Below are 17,792 nucleotides of genomic sequence, written 5' to 3' on the forward strand. Positions count from 1 at the left end.
AAAGACATCCTATATGAAATACCCTGAGATACTTGAACCCGCGTTGCCTGTGGGAGATTTGAAAAAATCTCTAATGGGCTTACATGTGTTGCTGTAATTTTACACGCCGTCTGTCGGTACGGCAGCCTCTCGCGGCCATGCTCCCGGCTGTCCGGAACAGCAGCAGCTCTCGCCCTTACACACCTCCAACGCCAGCTCGGAGGTGTCCGGGAGGACGCGGAGCCCCGGCCCCCACCGGGTGCCCCCGTGGCGGGATCTGCCGGCCGGGGGCTCTCCCTGCCCGCCCTGCCCGGCGGAAAGCCCTTCTCCCGGGGGCCACAGTCATCCCCCCCCCTCGACATCGCCACCTGCCCCCGCCTCGGGCCCTTTCCCTAAGTAACATCTCCCCTCACAAGCTAACCCGATGTGATGGATAACCAGAGGGATGGGAGCCAGGGCAGGCAGCAGGCTAAGTGCGCCTTTTTATTAACTTCTTGTAAAGTAATAGCTCCATTTTAGCTGTCACTCTTGTCAGACAACAGCCGCACAATAGCGTGTGATGGGCTCTTCCCGGCGCCTGAGCTGCAGGCAGCACACTGCAGCCAGGCAGGCAGCTGGGCACGCCGCACGGCTGGGGCCGCCCGGGCTCTCTGCCACCAGTGAGGGGGAGAAGGGGAGGATCAGAAGACGAAGGGGAGGACTGGCTTCCTTCTACCCCACCAGGACCACACTCACATCCCAAACAAAGGCGGGCAGCCGGGATTCAGGCTCACCCGAGCCGCCGTGTCCCGGAGAGAGGCCGAAGGCTCGCGCCCTCCGCTCCGGTCGCCGTGGACGCGTTCCGGGCGGCCAGCGCCGCCGGTCCCCTCTCGGCAGACGGGAAAATCCCGGCAGACGGGCGGGGAGGAAGGGGCCTGAGGCATGATGCACGGCGCGGGAGCGGGGCGGCGGTGCCTCAACGGGGCCAATACCGGCTCCCCTACCGGCTCCCCGTAGGGACGGGGCGAGGACGGCTGCTGCCCCTCCGCTACCGCCGCCCCCGCTCAGTTCCCGGCCGGGCGGGAGGAGCGCAGCCGCCCCGTCGGCTGCGGCTGCTTGCGGGGCTCCGTGGGGGGCGGGCACATGCGTACAAGCGGCTCATCCAGGCAAACACCCCTCACATCTTAAATGAGCTTCATTTGCCGACAGCCGCTTCAGTCGGGCTGGGAGCTGCTGGTTGCACTCAGACCGCCTGACGGGGAGCCCCCCCCCTCTCCTCCACACCCCCTACCCCGGGACAGGGGAGCCCCGACGGAGCCCGCCGCGCCCCGCTCTAGATGGGACTGAGCACGGCAGCGGCGGAGGCTCCGGGCTCGGGCGGCGGAGGCAGCTGAGCGCGCCCCGCGCGGGGGCGGCGGGCATGGCCGCGGGCGGGCGGGGGCCGGCCGAACCGTAGCCGCGGGCCACAGCGCCCTCGCGGGGGGCCGCCGCCGCGCCCGGCCGCGGCCATGGAGCGCCGGTGATCGCCGCCGTCGTCGCTGCGGCCCGCCGGGAGACAATGGCCCTGCACAAACTCTGCTCGGTGCTGGAAGGTAGGAGCCGCGGGCGGCACGGCGCCCTCCGCGGGAGAAGCCGCGGGAGAAGCCGGAGGGGAGACCGCGGTACCCCCGACTCTGCCCCAGCCGCCCTCCCACCGCCAGCGGAAACTTTGGTACGAGGGGCACGGGGGCTGCGCAGGGGGCGGCCGCCCCGCCGGTGCCGGGGCTGCTCCTCCCGGGCAGCTGCCGCCCCCCACGCCGCCCCAACGCACCGCTTCCCCGGCGGGCGGCTGGCGGGTCCCCAGCCCCGCTCTGCCCTGCTCCGCGCGAAAGCCAACGCTGCGGTGCCGGCTCCGGCTCGGGGCTGCGGGAGCACCTCGGTTTATGGCGGGGGGGGGGGGGGGGGGGGCGAGGAGTGTCACAGCCTGGAGAAAGGTGGGTCACGGTGGCAGCGATCCTGCCGCGGTGCCCCGTGTATTCCTGAGACACACTGAGACTGGAGACTACGTTCCAGTCTTTTCACCGTAAAAATACCTTCTGCTTTCTGAACTCTGCTAACGAGCTGCCTGACAGTGATCGGGTTATTGCAGTTGCTGTCGGGAGCAAGATCCGTTTTCAGCAAGGTTTTAACCAAATCAGTCACCCGAGTCACACGCTGCTGCCTGGCAGGTATTCACCTGTGCGTCTCGTCCGCTTGAGGCTTTTAAATCTTGTTTCTAACTTCTTTAGGTTCAGAGGTAAACACAACTGAGGAAGGCTCCTCACCCCAGCATTTCTTTGTCTGTGGTGTTTAATTTATACACCTCGACAATGGGCAAGGGTTTCTGTTAGAAAATAAAGCTAGATATGGCAGTTAACCTTGTGCCTCGAGAGACTGTTTCAACACTGTATCTTTTTTAGCAATAGCAGACTTGAACCATCAGGGATTTTTTTATTATTAAATTATTCCATTAGGAAATTCTGGAGCGTCTGCTTGCATTATTGAAGCCAACAAGGCATTACTGCAGAGTGGAGAACTGTTTCTGATATGCATTGATGTCCTCCCATGGTATGAAAGTTGTAAAGAAGTCTGTTTTAAATCCAGAATGTTTCCACAGCCTACAAAATCCCATGTTCCTGGCCTGAAGGACAGATATCTCGAGGGTTTACATAAATATTTTTCATTTAGTAGCATAATAATTGAGAGACGGAAAATACTTGCTCTCAATAACTCTCTGTCTCCCTATATAGGTGCAAACCATCAGCTGCGTTTAGATAACATAGAAACATAAGGCTTACATGGGGGAGAAAAGGCATTTAGATTTCTTTTTTCTACGTCCTCTTTAAGTAACATACTTAAATATCATAAACCAATATAAACCAACCATAAAATACAACTGACACTTCTACTTCTTAATTACTTTCTACATGCAAAGATTTAATTACATTTCAGAAATACGTGATTGCTGCAAATTTGACTATACAGGTTTTCTCCTGAACAGACCTCATGCCATTCTTTAATGATCACACCAGTGTACAGGTAAAAAGACCTTCTACAGGAAGTTTTTTGTACTATTCATAATCTATAAATTGCACAAAGCCATTAGTCAATGAGCTGTTAGTATTCTAAATGCATCACTTGCCATGACTACAGAAACAACCTATCGTTGCTGAGCATCATACATTTCCTTTTATCTCTCTTCACTTGAAGTCTTCATATAGTCCGATTATTACATCTAATCACAAAGAAAAAAAGCATTCCTATAAATAGGCACATAGATTTAATCCCAAAAGGAAGCTGTTGGGAATAACATTCAAAGTAAGCCTCCGTACTTCACAAGTTGCATCTTAAATTCTGCATGGAAGCTCTACCTACAGTGGTGGTAATTTTTTTTTCTCTCCATACAAATAGCTTTATGTGCAGAACTGGGAGAGTTCTGCTAAACCGTATATGAAGTACAGTGAAGCACAGTATATTGTGAAAAATCATGTATCTTTTAATTGTACGTAGAAACAGTTTAATCTTCTGTTCTTAACATGGAATGCAAATGGACATTCCTGTCATCCACAAAGGTTATATTTTTTGTCTGTATACCTCAGGGCAGAAGCGCACCCATCACGCTCACTTTGTGGTAGTTCAGATTACACTGTTAATCTATTACACTTGTTCTACGTTCTTCCTCAGCTATCAATAATAACGTCTCATTTAAATAAACATCTTAATATACTTCTTACTGCCTCTCTCCATAGCGTTCAGCAAAACTTTTAAAAGTCTCATGCTGAATCCCATTGTCTCACGTTGATTATTTGCTCTCGCCCAGATCTGCCAGCCAGGAGTGCTGGGTGGAAGCGGTGATGGACCACAACAGCACTGAGGTTGCAATAGCTGCAGGTTTTGCTGAAGTGGAGCCCAGCCAATGCCCACCTGCTTTCTCAGTGGTGTATGTCACCTGTTGGAGGCCAAGGTGCTCGACGCGGTTTGGTTGTTGAAAGACAAAGCCCTTTCCTCCTGTCTTCAGTTCTTAATGAGATTTTAAACAGCCTAGAATCATTCTTTAATCCTAGCACAGCTTGCAAAATGCAACTGCTCTACAACAATAAAGCATTATAACCCTCTGCTTCACAAGAGAGAAAAGAACTGCTTTCTTAATAAAGACATGTTCCTGTTATGCATTGGAAGTAAATATATCTATCTTGAATTTCCTCATATCTGCTATTCCCCCAAAATGTGTTTGCCAAGTGCTTGTTCCTATTCTTCAAATATGCTCACTCTTTCATTTCCATATGCTATTATTTGGTTAAAAAAACCCACAAACCCTAAGTGAAGTCCTGATGTACATTAGTTTTATATTATATTCGATTAACTTGAAAAGCCCAAAAAGAGAATTCTGTAGTTTCTATCCCAATAATTCCACAAGCAGCCAGGGCTAGAAACAAATTACTGCCACTTCTGGAAAGTCGACATTCCCAGCCTTCCAATGAGCTACAGAACTATTTCCAACTCTGGCAGGTTGCAAGAATGTGGCGTACTATGATTAACTTCCTGCCATTCTGCTCAGCCCCCTCATTTGCATTTTGGCATGATTTTAACAGCTAATTTCTCACAAACAAGTAGTGTTAGGAAGTAATGCTTCCTTCCACACAAAAGCTAGGAATTATGGCCTCCTGTTTCCAAAATCAAAAGGTGTAATAATGTCCCAAAAAGCTGAAAACAAGCAGAGAAAAAAGGTCATTTAAAAATCAGTTAATGATTTCACTAAAACCAAAAGCAAAGTACTGTCTGTAGAGGCTACAGCAGCCCTAATGAAGGCACTATCAAGTGTGAATCAGAATTTAAATTTTTACTTAAAAATGGTATCCACTTGCACTCAAAAAAAGCTAAGCACCAAACAGCTTGCACCACTGAGCAGGTAAGCAGAAGTAACTCAAGTAACTAGAATAGGATTCAAAAAGCTGCTGTGTTATAAACAAGGAAAGTGTTTGGTGGTATGTCTTATGCCTTGCTATTAATACATACACAAACTTAATATCCAAAATGCATCACTCCCAGAGTAGCATAACTTGAAAATTAACTCCCTAGTTTTCCTAAGGCATAGTTGATGGTGACGGCTAATTTTTCTACAGAACAAATTGGTTATAATTACATTGATAATAATAGAAGAGTTCAATGTATAAATGAGGTATGCAGTTGTAGCCGGAGTACAGAATAACACTGGATTGAAGCTAAAGGAGCTATTGAATTATGTATCCCTATCTAATGAAAAAGCTAAGATTTCCAGCACCTTCCCTAAGGTTTAATTCACAGAGAGAGATTAGACAGAAAAATTGCCCCCAAAATGAAACTTTATAAGCTATGCATCGTTTATGAACCTGTCAGAAATTTGAAATATAATTCATTGCAGGAATGGTGAAGAGAGCTGATAAACATCTGCAATTATACTGGAAATTGTGCATACTCTTGTACGTGTTGTTTACACACAAACCAGGTTACACGCATAGGGATGGACACGCTTATCTGGACTGAAGCAAAATCTGAACCGTAGTGTCTTGGATACAGCTGGGCTTCTTGCACTGCAAACAAGCTTGCTCCTTTTCTGCCTTATATACTCCATTTTTTTAATTAATGAAGCACTTATAGCCTTGGACAACTTAAATGATTCTATGAAATAGCTTGCTACCTCTATTGATATTTGACTGACAACGGCCACCTCAAATACTGCAAGTGGTGGGGAAGCGTAAATTTTTCAATAAAAAATCAGCAGGTAACTTTTCATGAAAAAAATCCACATTTCTTTTAGCTTATCTTTGTGCTCCACTCCATTTTCTGTTTTTACAAAGCTGACCCACTATGCAGCAGGAAAGGACTACCAATATGTTAACAAAACATTTCACAAAACCTCCTTTAGAATACAGTGAAATCCATGAGTACAGACAAGTCTCTTTTTAAGGGACTGAGAGTGAGAAGCTAGAAAAAAAAAATTATACTCTGTACACAAATTATTGTCAGACATGACAGAAGACAGCAGAACTTTTAATACTAATTTCATAATAGACATTCCTGAAAAGATTTCCACTGAAAAATACACTACGTTGATAATAAAGAACGAGAGATTAAGAAGTTTGGTACAATCAGATCTATTTTTAAGTCAGAAGTATCACTATCCTAGTGTTCTAGGAATAAGTAATCTCTGGGAAAGATGTATTCAGAATAGTCATGTACAGCAGGATCAGTTCTGTCAGCTACAGGGAAACCGTCTGAACTTTTAAGTCAGTGTATATATTTTAATAAGATTTTTGGAACTCCTCATCAACATGGTTTGCACATGCAGCCTTCTCATCAGTCTCTTGCTACACACACTTTGGAGATGAAAAAAGATCTTTCATATAAAAAGGAAAGATTCTATTTTAAAAATGAAAGATCCCATTCTTCTGGCAGAAGTTCTGCTGGCAGACATAGCTAGGAATGGATTATAAGTAGCAGGAGCAACTAGTAAAATGAAGTAGCCCACAGCTGCTTATACATCTCTAATGGAGGAAGGGATCAGAAATGTTAAATGTTTTAAGCAAACCTGGAGGGGACTCTGTCAGTCCATCCAAGCGTGAATTGTTCTGCAGAGGATTTTGATCAAAGGGACGTGGGAGAACTGCATCTACTTCCTGAATCAGTTAACCTGGTTTTTCTGCAGAGATGTGGGCTCCCAATTTGTTTCTTTGGCAGTCTTAAAGAGAGGAATCCCTACTGGAAACAGCTGGAGTGAGATGAAACTGTTATATCTGAGAATAGACTTGAGTGCATGCAGATATCCTGCTGGCATGCTAATGGCTAACAAAATTTGGATCTTAGAAAGGTGCTGGAGTCACTGTTAATAGCTGGTGAAACCCACTTCTGCTATCAGGCTTTGTGAGGAGGACTAAAAATGGGCTGGCAGCTCCACTAGCATGCTCTGGGTAAGATTTACAAACAGCTACAATATGTCTTGCCTGATGCATACCTTCATCGCTGTTACTTCATTCTGTGGCAATCTTGCAGTATATTCCAATATGAGGAAATCACCGGAGCTGTTAATAGGCTAAGTTATAGGCACCCACCTTAACTACTCTTTGATACTCCTTTTACCAGTCTGCAGATGTCCTGTTGAGACCACAAGAGATTAGGGAATATATACAGACTATGAATAATAATAGCATGTGGGATTCAAAAACTGCTGTGTTTTCATCCTTAGCAATAGAATTGTTTTCCTAAAAAAGCAGCAACAGATGCAATCCAGTATTCCTTTTATCAATTAGCAAATGTCACCAAATGCTAGGAAGAGAGAAAAATCTAATTCCCTGGAATTTACAGTTTGTGTTTCTGAGCTAAAAATGGCTTGAATCAGAAATGCACTTAATTAGCTTTCTGAAGGAAAAGGAGGTGACCAGACAGAATTACATAAAGTTGGGTGTCTCTTTTCCTTCCCCCACTTTACCTTGTCTTTCTAAGTTGCAGAAGTTCTTTACAAGAAGATCAGTCAATCACTTTGAATTTGTGCAGCATCTAACATCAGGGGACCCTACACTTGATCGGCGTCCTTAAAAGCAACCAACACACGTATAAGTGATTTATGTTGTATATATAATCTTGGCCAGAGAATAAGATAGAATATGACATCACAAATGTCCCCACCACATTAATAGATAACATTAATGTTTAGACTTAACGAGGGGGAAAAAAATGGAAGTCAAAGCTGGGATACTGTGATTAGCAGTTACTGAAAGTAACATTAATTTTAGCACATGGGGCAAATTAGGAGCTAGGTTTAAGAATAGTACACAGTAAAGGATTCATTCCCATAAGGCAAAACATAGTATATAATTAAGATCAAGCATTTGTTACTGTAGGCTGTATCTGCCAGAAAGAAGCAGGCATCCTGGCAAGATTTTCTAACATGCATGACCTGTGTGTTGCCAGTTACTGTCTATTTGGACTATATGTGTACAAGGTGCTGCCTAATCCAGGGAGTACAGCACAGAGATAAAACAGTGAATCCTGCTTTAAGCAACGTCTGTCATCTTTATCCCTAGGATTCTGATTACCACTATACTAAGAATGTGTAATACTCTAAATGATTAAGTCTTTATTTAAAAAATTGGTGGAATTTTTCACACTGTGTCTCAGTTGTGCATGACTGCTCCCCAGTTTGATATTCAGCTTGCCCTGCATGCATAGATCCCCCACTGTCATCACTGAAGACAGACGCTGCTCTCAGAGCCGCACAGCAAATCTAGTCTGTTTTCTCTATATGTGAAGATCCCTAGGGCATGCAGAAAAAGCAGAGGAAAGACATACCATAGGGAGCTCAGAGCAGTACTGTATCCCATGAAATCTGAAGAATGCATCTTGCCAGAAAGTACAAGCACATGTCAGATTTGCAGCCTAAAGCACTTGTTTTTCTAAGCAACACACTGATTTCTCAATATTGGGTTGAGCACCTGTTTACTATAAAACTAACTATACTATTCTTATTTTTAAATAGAAATAGGAGCCACTCATTTGTGAATCTCTCTCTATATACTTCAATAGACAAATTAACAATCTTTTTTTGCAGCTTGGATTCATTTCAGAGAATTTTAATAAACGCCAGCAAAAAAAGTCTTGACTCCTGTAAACAATGCACAGTTTATTACGCCAGTTCAGGGGATTTTTTTTATATTATTCCATAAGCCTATTTCAACAACAGAATAGTAATAAGAATTTGCAATGTATGGTTAATGTCTTCACTCTTAAAAATTTATACAGCAGTCTGCAGGCTATGTGATCTAAAATATTTCATGCAAAGAAGTGAAGAAAATGAAAAATCAATTATTTTAAAAACAAAGACAGAAGCTTGCTGCTTTTTCTTTATTTCTCCTTGATGTTCACACAGGTAAAAACTATCAGATCTTTAAACAGTAGTACAAAAGTATGCACTATAATTCGTGGAGTAAAAGTCTGTAGCAAATAACAGATTCATGAATAAAAGAAGCCCCTCAGTCTGCCTCAGTGGCTGTGCTGCTGTTGGCTTAATGATAGCCTCTTCTACAGTGTACATATCATAAAGTAGAAGCTCAATATAAGGTGCAGAAGCACTAACCTCTATTATGTTTACCAACTAAATATCTCTACATTTATAAGGTCAGGCTCCCATATTTCAGTGTCCTTTAGTAGAATTCTCACCACTCTCCTCCATTAAAAACAAAGCAATCAAACCCACCCTTATATCCCTTTGATGCTGAACGCAGCCATGCAATCCTGCACTGTTTGTGCTGTTGCTTATATTAGCAAACCATGTTCAAGTGGCATTTTTAGATACTTACTACTTCTGCTTCCTGTACCATAATAGAATATGGAGCTAAGTCCAGAGTTATCTTTCATCCACACTGAAGAACAGTCCTGTCACAGTGATATGTAATAGACTTTAAAAGAGGAAAAAAGAAGGAGCAGAGGAATGCTGTGTTCCATTGCAAATTCAGGTGCATTACAACTATTTGAATTTCAGTTTATCAGAAATAACAAAGCTCGTTCTTCATCCTTCTGAAAGTGCTACAAGACTTTAGTAGAAGTAGTTTGGTATGTCTGTTCTAATTGCTGTGTGTGTGGCCCCACATGCAGTGCATGCAGGACACTGGGTCAGCACTAGCTCTCCACTGCACCATCCTACAGAATCTGGCTCTTCTCTAGACATCTTCCTTCCATCTTACTGACTTGTATGGTCCAAATTAGTCTTCGAGATTCAAAAATATTTTTCCAGGAAGTAGTATGGATTTAGGACACAAAGTGATTGCTTTGTTGTTTTTAAAACGCACGCAAAAATGGGTTAATGGAAGCAGTCTAAAAGGTCTAAAAATATCCTGACTGATTTTTTTCCTTCTTTCTTTTCCTTTCATCCTGTACATTGATAAGCCTTGTTTTCAGCCAAAAACCTCCTGTTTGCGATCCAAATTATACTGGGTCATGTAAACGCACACAGTTTAAGGCAGTACTGCTTCTGGTGTCCCTGTCCAGTATTCTGAGGAAGAACAGATGTAAGTCCTCTCTCCACCTTTTTGCTACCAATGTCACAGAGATAAGGACAGCACACATACAGAGTATTAGTCAGAGACACCTCTTTTCTTTATCGTACTATCACCTGAGATAAAAGTAATGGCAAAGGAAGGCCCTTAAACATTTGCTACCTAGGCTTGCTTTGAATACATCTTAAGGGTTGTTGAGAGCATTAGAAGGATAGACATTGCCAGAGAAAGGCAAGAGATGGAAGAGATTAAAAATGAAGAGGATGAAAAGGGCACGGAACAAAGAGAAGATGGCCCATACACACTATATCCACTCATCCATATAACATGACAAAAGGAAGATAATAAGACAAATATTCAGCCCATTTATCTTCTGTAATTGCCTGCATATCCATGCTGTTCTGCAGGAAACATGCACTGTTCTTTTGCACTTACACACACACACAACAGCTCTGGACTATTTATAGAAACAGCACAGGTTTTAGTGAAAGCCAGTCAGATTTTCTTAATTCCTTTTAGGAGACTTCTTTCTGTATCCACATCATTTCAAGAAGGGAAATCACTGGTTAGTGTAACTGGACATCTACTCTTATGTTATTTCTATCTGTACAAGAGAGCACGATGACTGAAATAAACATAGATGCTTACTGATATTTTCAAGGTGAAAAAGAAAGGTATACTCTAAGTGTTAGCCATAGTAGATAGCTGTACTAAAAAACCCCAAAGCAAACGAACAAACCTGCAGATTCCCCACTGTTACATGAAAGTGACTATCTGCATTAATTTTGTTAGTCATTAAAGTATTTATCTTACTCATATTTCTGTGTTTGTTTGCTTTAAGAAAAAAAGACAAAGCCTATTTTGCATTTTAAGAAGCAGCACAACAAGTTATAAAGAGATTGCTATGTCCTTGCAAAATAGAGGGTGGGCGTAGCCCATCTTTAAGAAAGGTTAATTCAATAGAAGAAGTGGTCATGATTTATATATGTATGACTGTGGAAACTGCATTTACTTTAATGACAAAAGCCAACTTTGAAGTGTTGCTCCAAAATCCATGTAGAAAAAAACCAAAGAAAATACATAGACAACTGTATAACCACTATCAAGTTTCTCTGTTAGGGACAAGCTGTCTCAGGAATACAAATGCATTATAAGTTCATGCACTTAAACTCAGATCTTTGAGTGTGCAGTTTAAACACAGAAGCCGCAAAAATAAACTGCAAATAATTTTTAAATAGTAGCATCTATATAAGAAACATTAAAAACTAAAAAAAATCTGAAAACTAATGTCAATCATATGCTAATAAAGATGGGATATTTATTTATTTTATTTGCTTTATTGAATAGACTCACAGAGTCATTTAGATTGGAAAAGACCTTTAAGATCAAGTCCAACCATTAACCTAATACTGCCAAGTCCACCACTAAACCATGTTCCTCAGTGCCACATCTGTCTTTTAAATACCTCCAGGCATGGTGACTCAGCCGCTTCCCCAGGCAGCCTGTTCTAGTGCTTGATAACCCTTTTCAGTGAAGAAATTTTTCCTAATATCCAATCTAAACATCCCCTGGTGCAACTTGAGGCCGCTTCCTCTTTTCCTATCACTTGTCACCTGGGAGAAGAGACCAACCCTCACCTTGCTACAACCTCCTTTCAGGTAGCTGTAGAGAGCAATAAGATCTCCCCTCAGCCTCCTTTTCTCCAGACTAAACAACCCCTCAGCTGCTCCTCATAGGACTTGTGCTCTAGACCCTTCACCAGCTTTGTTGCTCTTCTTTGGACATGCTCCAGCATCTCAATGTCTTTCTTGTCGTGAGGGGCCCCAAACTGGACACAGTACTTGAGGTGTGGCCTCACCAGTGCAGAGTACAGAGGGACAATCACTTCCCTAGCCCTACTCACCACACTATTCCTGATACAAGCCAGGATGCTATTGGTCTTCTTGTCCACCTGGGCACGCTGCTGGCTCATATTCAGCTGGCTGTTGACCAACACCCCCAAGTCCTTTTCCACCAGGCAGCTTTCCAGCCACTCTTCCCCAAGCCTATACAGCTGCACGGGATTGTTGTGACCCAAGTGCAGGATCCAGCACTTGGTCTGGTTGAACCTCATACCATTGGCCTTGGCCCATTGATCCAGCCTGTCCAGATCTCTATGTAGAGCCTTGCTACCCTCAAGCAGATAAACACTCCTGCCCAACTTGGTGTTGTCTGCAAACTTACTGAGGGTGCACTGAATCCCTTCATCCAGGTCATTGGTAAAGATACTAAACAGAACTGGCCCCAATACTTAACCCCGGGGAACACCACTTTAAAGACGAGTGAATATCCGTAACTTGAAGACCAGTAATGGGTACTAGATACCTTCTTCTGAAGGATGAATTTTCAATCTAGAGTGAGTCAGCAGTGATTAACAATTGATACTTTGTATTGGGATAATGACAGTTGGGACATATATTTTCAGTATATTAATATTGATGAAAATACAGAATTGTTGCAAAGATGGAAATTGCAAAAATATCTAAGTCTTAACCTACTATCTCATAATCCATCCCTAAAAATCAACTAAGCTTCTAGGAACATAACACGTGTTTGCGAGACCCATATGGTGTCTTAGAACACCCACAGTTGTGAACTCGACTTACAAGGGAGAAAGTGGCTGTCGGTGAGGAAAGTCTCATAATGATACACATCCTGTTCTAATACGGGTAGAGAGAAGAAAGGGCAGCAGAAACATACGTAATATAACACAAATGCTAGATGGACACTTCTGGGGCAGACTTTGATTCCTTTTGTCTTTCCCCAAGATAATATATCTATGCCAACATTACGGTAGCATCTAGATGAGTTCAGTCAAGATCACTGTAGTTCACAGTCAGTGAGTGTTCACTCTGGAACTCTCTTAAGGGCTGAAAGCCTAACAGCAAGTCGGGGAAAATCACAGATAGAGAAAATGCCGTTTCAGCATGTGCCACTATAATGCCTGAGCAACAAGAGTAGAAAACTGGGGAAATAAAATCAACTCCTTGAATGTGACAATAAAATTCCTGCTGAAATCTTTTATTTCCTGCAGGGGTGAGGCCATGCCTGTCTGACATAGTATTAACAAGTAGATTAAGAACATGGGAAAGGACATACCAGGTCAAATCAAAGGTCCATCTAGCCTGGTATCTTCTTTCACAGAGATATAGAAGCAGAGGTCTCAGAAAGAGTATAAAAGCCGAGCAAATTATTACTTGCCCCAAATATTATCCCAGACTTCCAACAACTTACGTCTTAAGGGGTTTCTGAAACAGAATTTTCTACCTTAAGGATGTGTTATGAAGTACGTGCATTAAAAAAAATAAAATCTTCATTTACTTTGAACATGCCACTTTCTAGCTTTGTCTGATACCCCCTGGTTCCTGTATTGGAAGAGACAAGAAGTAGTCGTGCTCTGTTCACCCCCTCAATGACACTCTTGATTTTTTGAAGTTGTATTCTATCTCCCCTCAGCCAGCTTCAGTCCAGGGCAGAGTCCTAACCTACTTAGCTAGTTCTCTTAAGATATGTGTCCAGAATTGTAGAGATACTCAAGATGGAAGCAAATGAAAGATTTGAAGAGTGGCATAATTACATGTTCTATTGTATTCTCTTTTCCCTTCCTGGTAATCCCTATCAATTTGAGGAGACAAAGCATTTTAAGAAAATCTCGACATTAAGCCTGTTTTAAAACTGTTGATGAACGGTGGAATATGGAATCTTTAATACGTGCTGTTCAGACATAAGTATAAACATAAGGGAAAGGCCAAAAGCAAAACCATCTTGACAGCTTCTTTTTAGGGAAGGAAGGAAGAAGAAAGAGGGTTGGGGAAAGAGTGTAACAAAATCTTTGATATTTAGTCAATGAAAATCTAGAAAATGCCAGCACGTACCAACACCTTAGACTAACACAAAGCTTCAGCAAACCAGAGTGCTTGCAGCAGTGCATATCCTAACAGTGTCCACATCCTAGCAGTTGTCACTGCTCAGAGTAAGTCTCCCCATTGGTAGAACTTGTATCTGCTCGTTTTCTACTGCTACATCATTTGTAGAAATCACTGTTATTGTGGCAGCATCACAACTACCAGTCTTGCAAGCACAGTTCTGTAGTGCTCCTAAAATCCACGTAGGGATAAGACTATGCAGTGTCTCTTGTGGACCTGATTAATTTCTTGGAAGCTGAAGAAGTCTTTTGTACGTGTTATGCATATGGAGTTTTAGGATAAATATGGTTCAATATAGTAGTGAAACATCTTGTTTCAGGATATAAAAGTTATATAGAAGATAGATACCATTTAATTTTATAAAATGCTTGCAAACTAGTAGATACTCTAGAAAATATTCTTAAAGTCCCCTCAAACAATAAATTGCTAATCTCACACAAGCTTTCTTAAGGAACCTGGAAGAACCGACAGTGCACTTAGGCTGCTCTGGTTTTCTAAAGTTGAAATTTTAAGAAAGCACAGAAATTAATTACATATTTTTGTATGTTCTGAGTTGTTTTGGTTCGTGATTCTAGGATTTGCATGAATCAAGACTGCAGAAAATGGTCTATAATACTGATGAATTACTGATGTTTTTCCTGTCTGATTTCTCTCATCAGTGTTGCTAGTAACAATCCTTGTAGTGGAAGGGATTGCCGTTGCACAGAAGACACAAGGTACAATTTTGGTTTGATTATTTTCTTTCAAAAAATGTAACAGTTTTATAATTTCTAATTAAGCAATATAAGTGAAAGAAAGTATTTGTGTTCACGTATTAATAGCTCCTGAATTGCCAAGATGAATTCCATTATTTTCCATTTTCCCCCCTATTTACTGCATTTTTCCAACTGAACAAAGCCACCCAGTCACAAAGAACATGGACATTCACTTACCCAGTTAAAATTCTACGGTTTTAGACCTTAGAGGTGGAAAAAAAACACCACGGAAATGCGTGTTTTCTGTATCTGACAACAAACTGTTCAAATAGTCCACCCACAAACATTTTTGAAGCCTGCTGAGTGGGGAAGGCATCAGTTTCACAAACCTTATTTTCTCATATGTGGGATCAGCCTACACAAAGGAGAGAAGAATTCCTTGAACTGACACCTACAGAATTTCCTTGAACAATTTCTGCAGGAGAGACTAAGTTTTCACCCCCATAAATCAAAAAGCTGCCAAGATACCAGTAGAAGGTGATGTAATTTACTGGAGGCAGCTAAGACCTGTATCAGGATGGACTCCCTCTCAAAGGTCTGCAAAGAAAAACTGCATAAATATAAATACCATTATGAGAGCACCCTGTGAGATTGAGGAAAAATCTATCAGAAACCACATATCCTGTGTCTTATTCTCTCCAGTTCTGCAGATATCAAGGAGAAGGGTCAAAGGTACTTAAGAAAAATGTCAGAGACATTGTACTATTCCCAACTCCTTTCTCCTTGGATACGGAAATCTGAATTAACAATGCTCCTGCGAATGGTCTAGCGTGACGCACTATCTTAGTAAGCTGCATAATCTCAGTCAAGGATCATATTTCCCTGTACACCCTGAAGAAGACCTCATATTAAATGAGACCCTTAGCTACCAGTGCAATCTACCTATTGCTAGTAATTTTTTTAACTGCCATTGCTGTATTTAGTTTACATATTATAATTCATTCTGTTGTAAGCATTCTGTATTCCAACAAATTATTGTAAATAGATATTCAATCTAAGGACCATGTACTTCAGTATAGTCTGGAATTAGGGCCCAAAATAGTAAAAGCTAACAAATATTTTGGATTATATTTACATAGGAATGAAGAAGACATAAGCCATAAAATAATGCTGCTGTATTGGCAGCCACTGTGACTATTTGATGTAGAAAGAACATCAAAAAATCTAAACTGACTTGGGTAAAAAAAATTATTCCCTCTCTTCCCCTCCCAAGGATTACTGGACATATTTAATGCTCAAAAACTGTGATCTCTTTAGCATATACTACATCACTAAATTAAACATAAGATTTTCATAGCTAGCTATTAACAAGTGGCATATAAGAGGGTTTTCAACCAAAATAAATTATTTTCTTCTTTTATAGGATATACATTATATCAGTGTTTTACTTTTGCAAAATCAAAATTGCATGCTTGCAGGAGAAATTTATTTGATCACTTTTTTTTTCCTTAAGGTGGGCAAAACCTAGGAGTGAATCGCATTCCTCCTACCCAGTGTGACAATTGGGTACGAACAAGTAATGGAGGACATTTTGCTTCACCAAACTACCCTAACATGTACCCACCAAATCAAGAGTGCATCTATATCTTAGAAGGTACACGCAGTATTTCTCTTTTGTGGTGTTGCAATCTTACTGTTAAAGGGATAGCCTTGAACTATTAAAACTCTCTAATTTTACTATATTGTCAAGTATTGTATAGCCATACTAGTAATATAATCAATCCTGCAGTCATTTGATTGAACTATGAACAAAGAAGCTAACTTTGCTCTCTGAAGTAATAACAACAAATAAATAGAAAATGCAAACATGAAGGAATTAGCTATATGGAATAAGACATTTCCTCACCGCCAGAAAAAGCAGCATCAGATCTACTGTAATCTATGAAGGCACAGAAGTATTAAGATAAAAATTGTAGCTTGTTATCTTAATATCACTTCCAGTATTGCTGATAATAAACTGCAAAAGATGATTGAAGGCTACATACTGTCAATCTCAAAAGCAGAAAATCTTCATGCTGCCCTTTATTAATAAAAATGACACATCTGCCTGCCATAGCACTGTACTAAAACTGTGGAGATTTGTTAGCGCTGCTGAGGTCACTATTAAAATTATGTGATGAGGACAAAAAAATTTCATTAACTGGAATAAAACCACATTCCAATGAGAATATCTTGGATAACGGCTGCAAGACTTGGGACACACTAATTATTTTTTCCTCAACCCACTGAAGTCAGCTAAAAACGTTAGTCAGCTTAATCATCAGATTCATATCAATTAATTGAAATATTTCAAGTAATATGTTTCAGTGAGTTTCTATTTGTACAGTATAGTACTGGTTCGCAGACATCCTCATTTTTGCTTGTATGCATGCACATCTGAAGTTTCGCATCTTCCCTGCCAGTGAAGGCACCGGAGAGCATCTTGAGAGTTCAGACGTACCAGATCCATTGCTGGATCTCCCTTGCCCAAGGCAGTTTCCATGGGGCACGGAATCAGTTTCCACGCCTCTGTCCTCACCGTCCTTATACAGAAATATTATGAGCAACTGAGTGAGACAAAGGCCCTCCACAATTTCTAGCTAAGATTCGGTCCTTCCTTCAGACCACTGCCATTATGTGCAAACAGCTATGAATATTTTTAACTCATGTATAAGGTAAGGCATAAGGTCTAAATAGAGTGTTTGAGACATATAAATCAATCAGTTTTGTAGAAGAAGCAGACAGCATGCGAATCTTTAATGCTGTCATTCCAGATAACCAGTTAGTATCTGCAAGTTCATGTAGCTCAATAGATGACGAGAACAAGAAACGCTAAAGCTATTCATACAATATAAAGTCAGGGTTCCAAACTACAGCTGTGAAAGTCCAGTCACAAAGTAGCCATAGCTGCATTTCATCAGGATTTAGCGGTCTGATCCAAATCCTGATGTTAGGCTGTCACGGGTTCAGACTTACCAACATCTCCAGTCACCTGCATATTAACAATACATACAAAGCATTTACACTTCTCTGAACATTCTAATAAAAGATGTCTCCTGCCAAAGGACCTGCAAATTTGGGCTTAATGT

At 41.7% G+C, this 17,792-nt stretch overlaps 1 protein-coding gene across 5 annotated transcripts in view; it reads left to right on the forward strand.

The window, feature by feature from the left end:
• The first annotated feature begins 944 nt into the window (after nucleotides 1-944).
• NETO2 (neuropilin and tolloid like 2) overlaps nucleotides 945-17,792 on the forward strand; it is a 38,303-nt gene continuing 21,455 nt past the window's right edge. Inside the window, exons 1-3 of one of the 5 annotated variants that reach the window (XM_063334443.1) lie at nucleotides 945-1,550; nucleotides 14,629-14,685; nucleotides 16,178-16,318. In XM_063334443.1, the coding sequence (XP_063190513.1) occupies nucleotides 1,517-1,550; nucleotides 14,629-14,685; nucleotides 16,178-16,318 (232 nt within the window). In that variant the 5' untranslated portion in view covers nucleotides 945-1,516. The remainder of the gene's footprint in view (nucleotides 1,551-14,628; nucleotides 14,686-16,177; nucleotides 16,319-17,792) is intronic. The other 4 variants (XM_063334440.1, XM_063334441.1, XM_063334442.1 and 1 more) reach the window with 4 other exon arrangements.

Source organism: Chroicocephalus ridibundus, chromosome 4 (genome assembly GCF_963924245.1).
Source record: "Chroicocephalus ridibundus chromosome 4, bChrRid1.1, whole genome shotgun sequence".
NCBI lineage: Eukaryota > Metazoa > Chordata > Aves > Charadriiformes > Laridae > Chroicocephalus > Chroicocephalus ridibundus.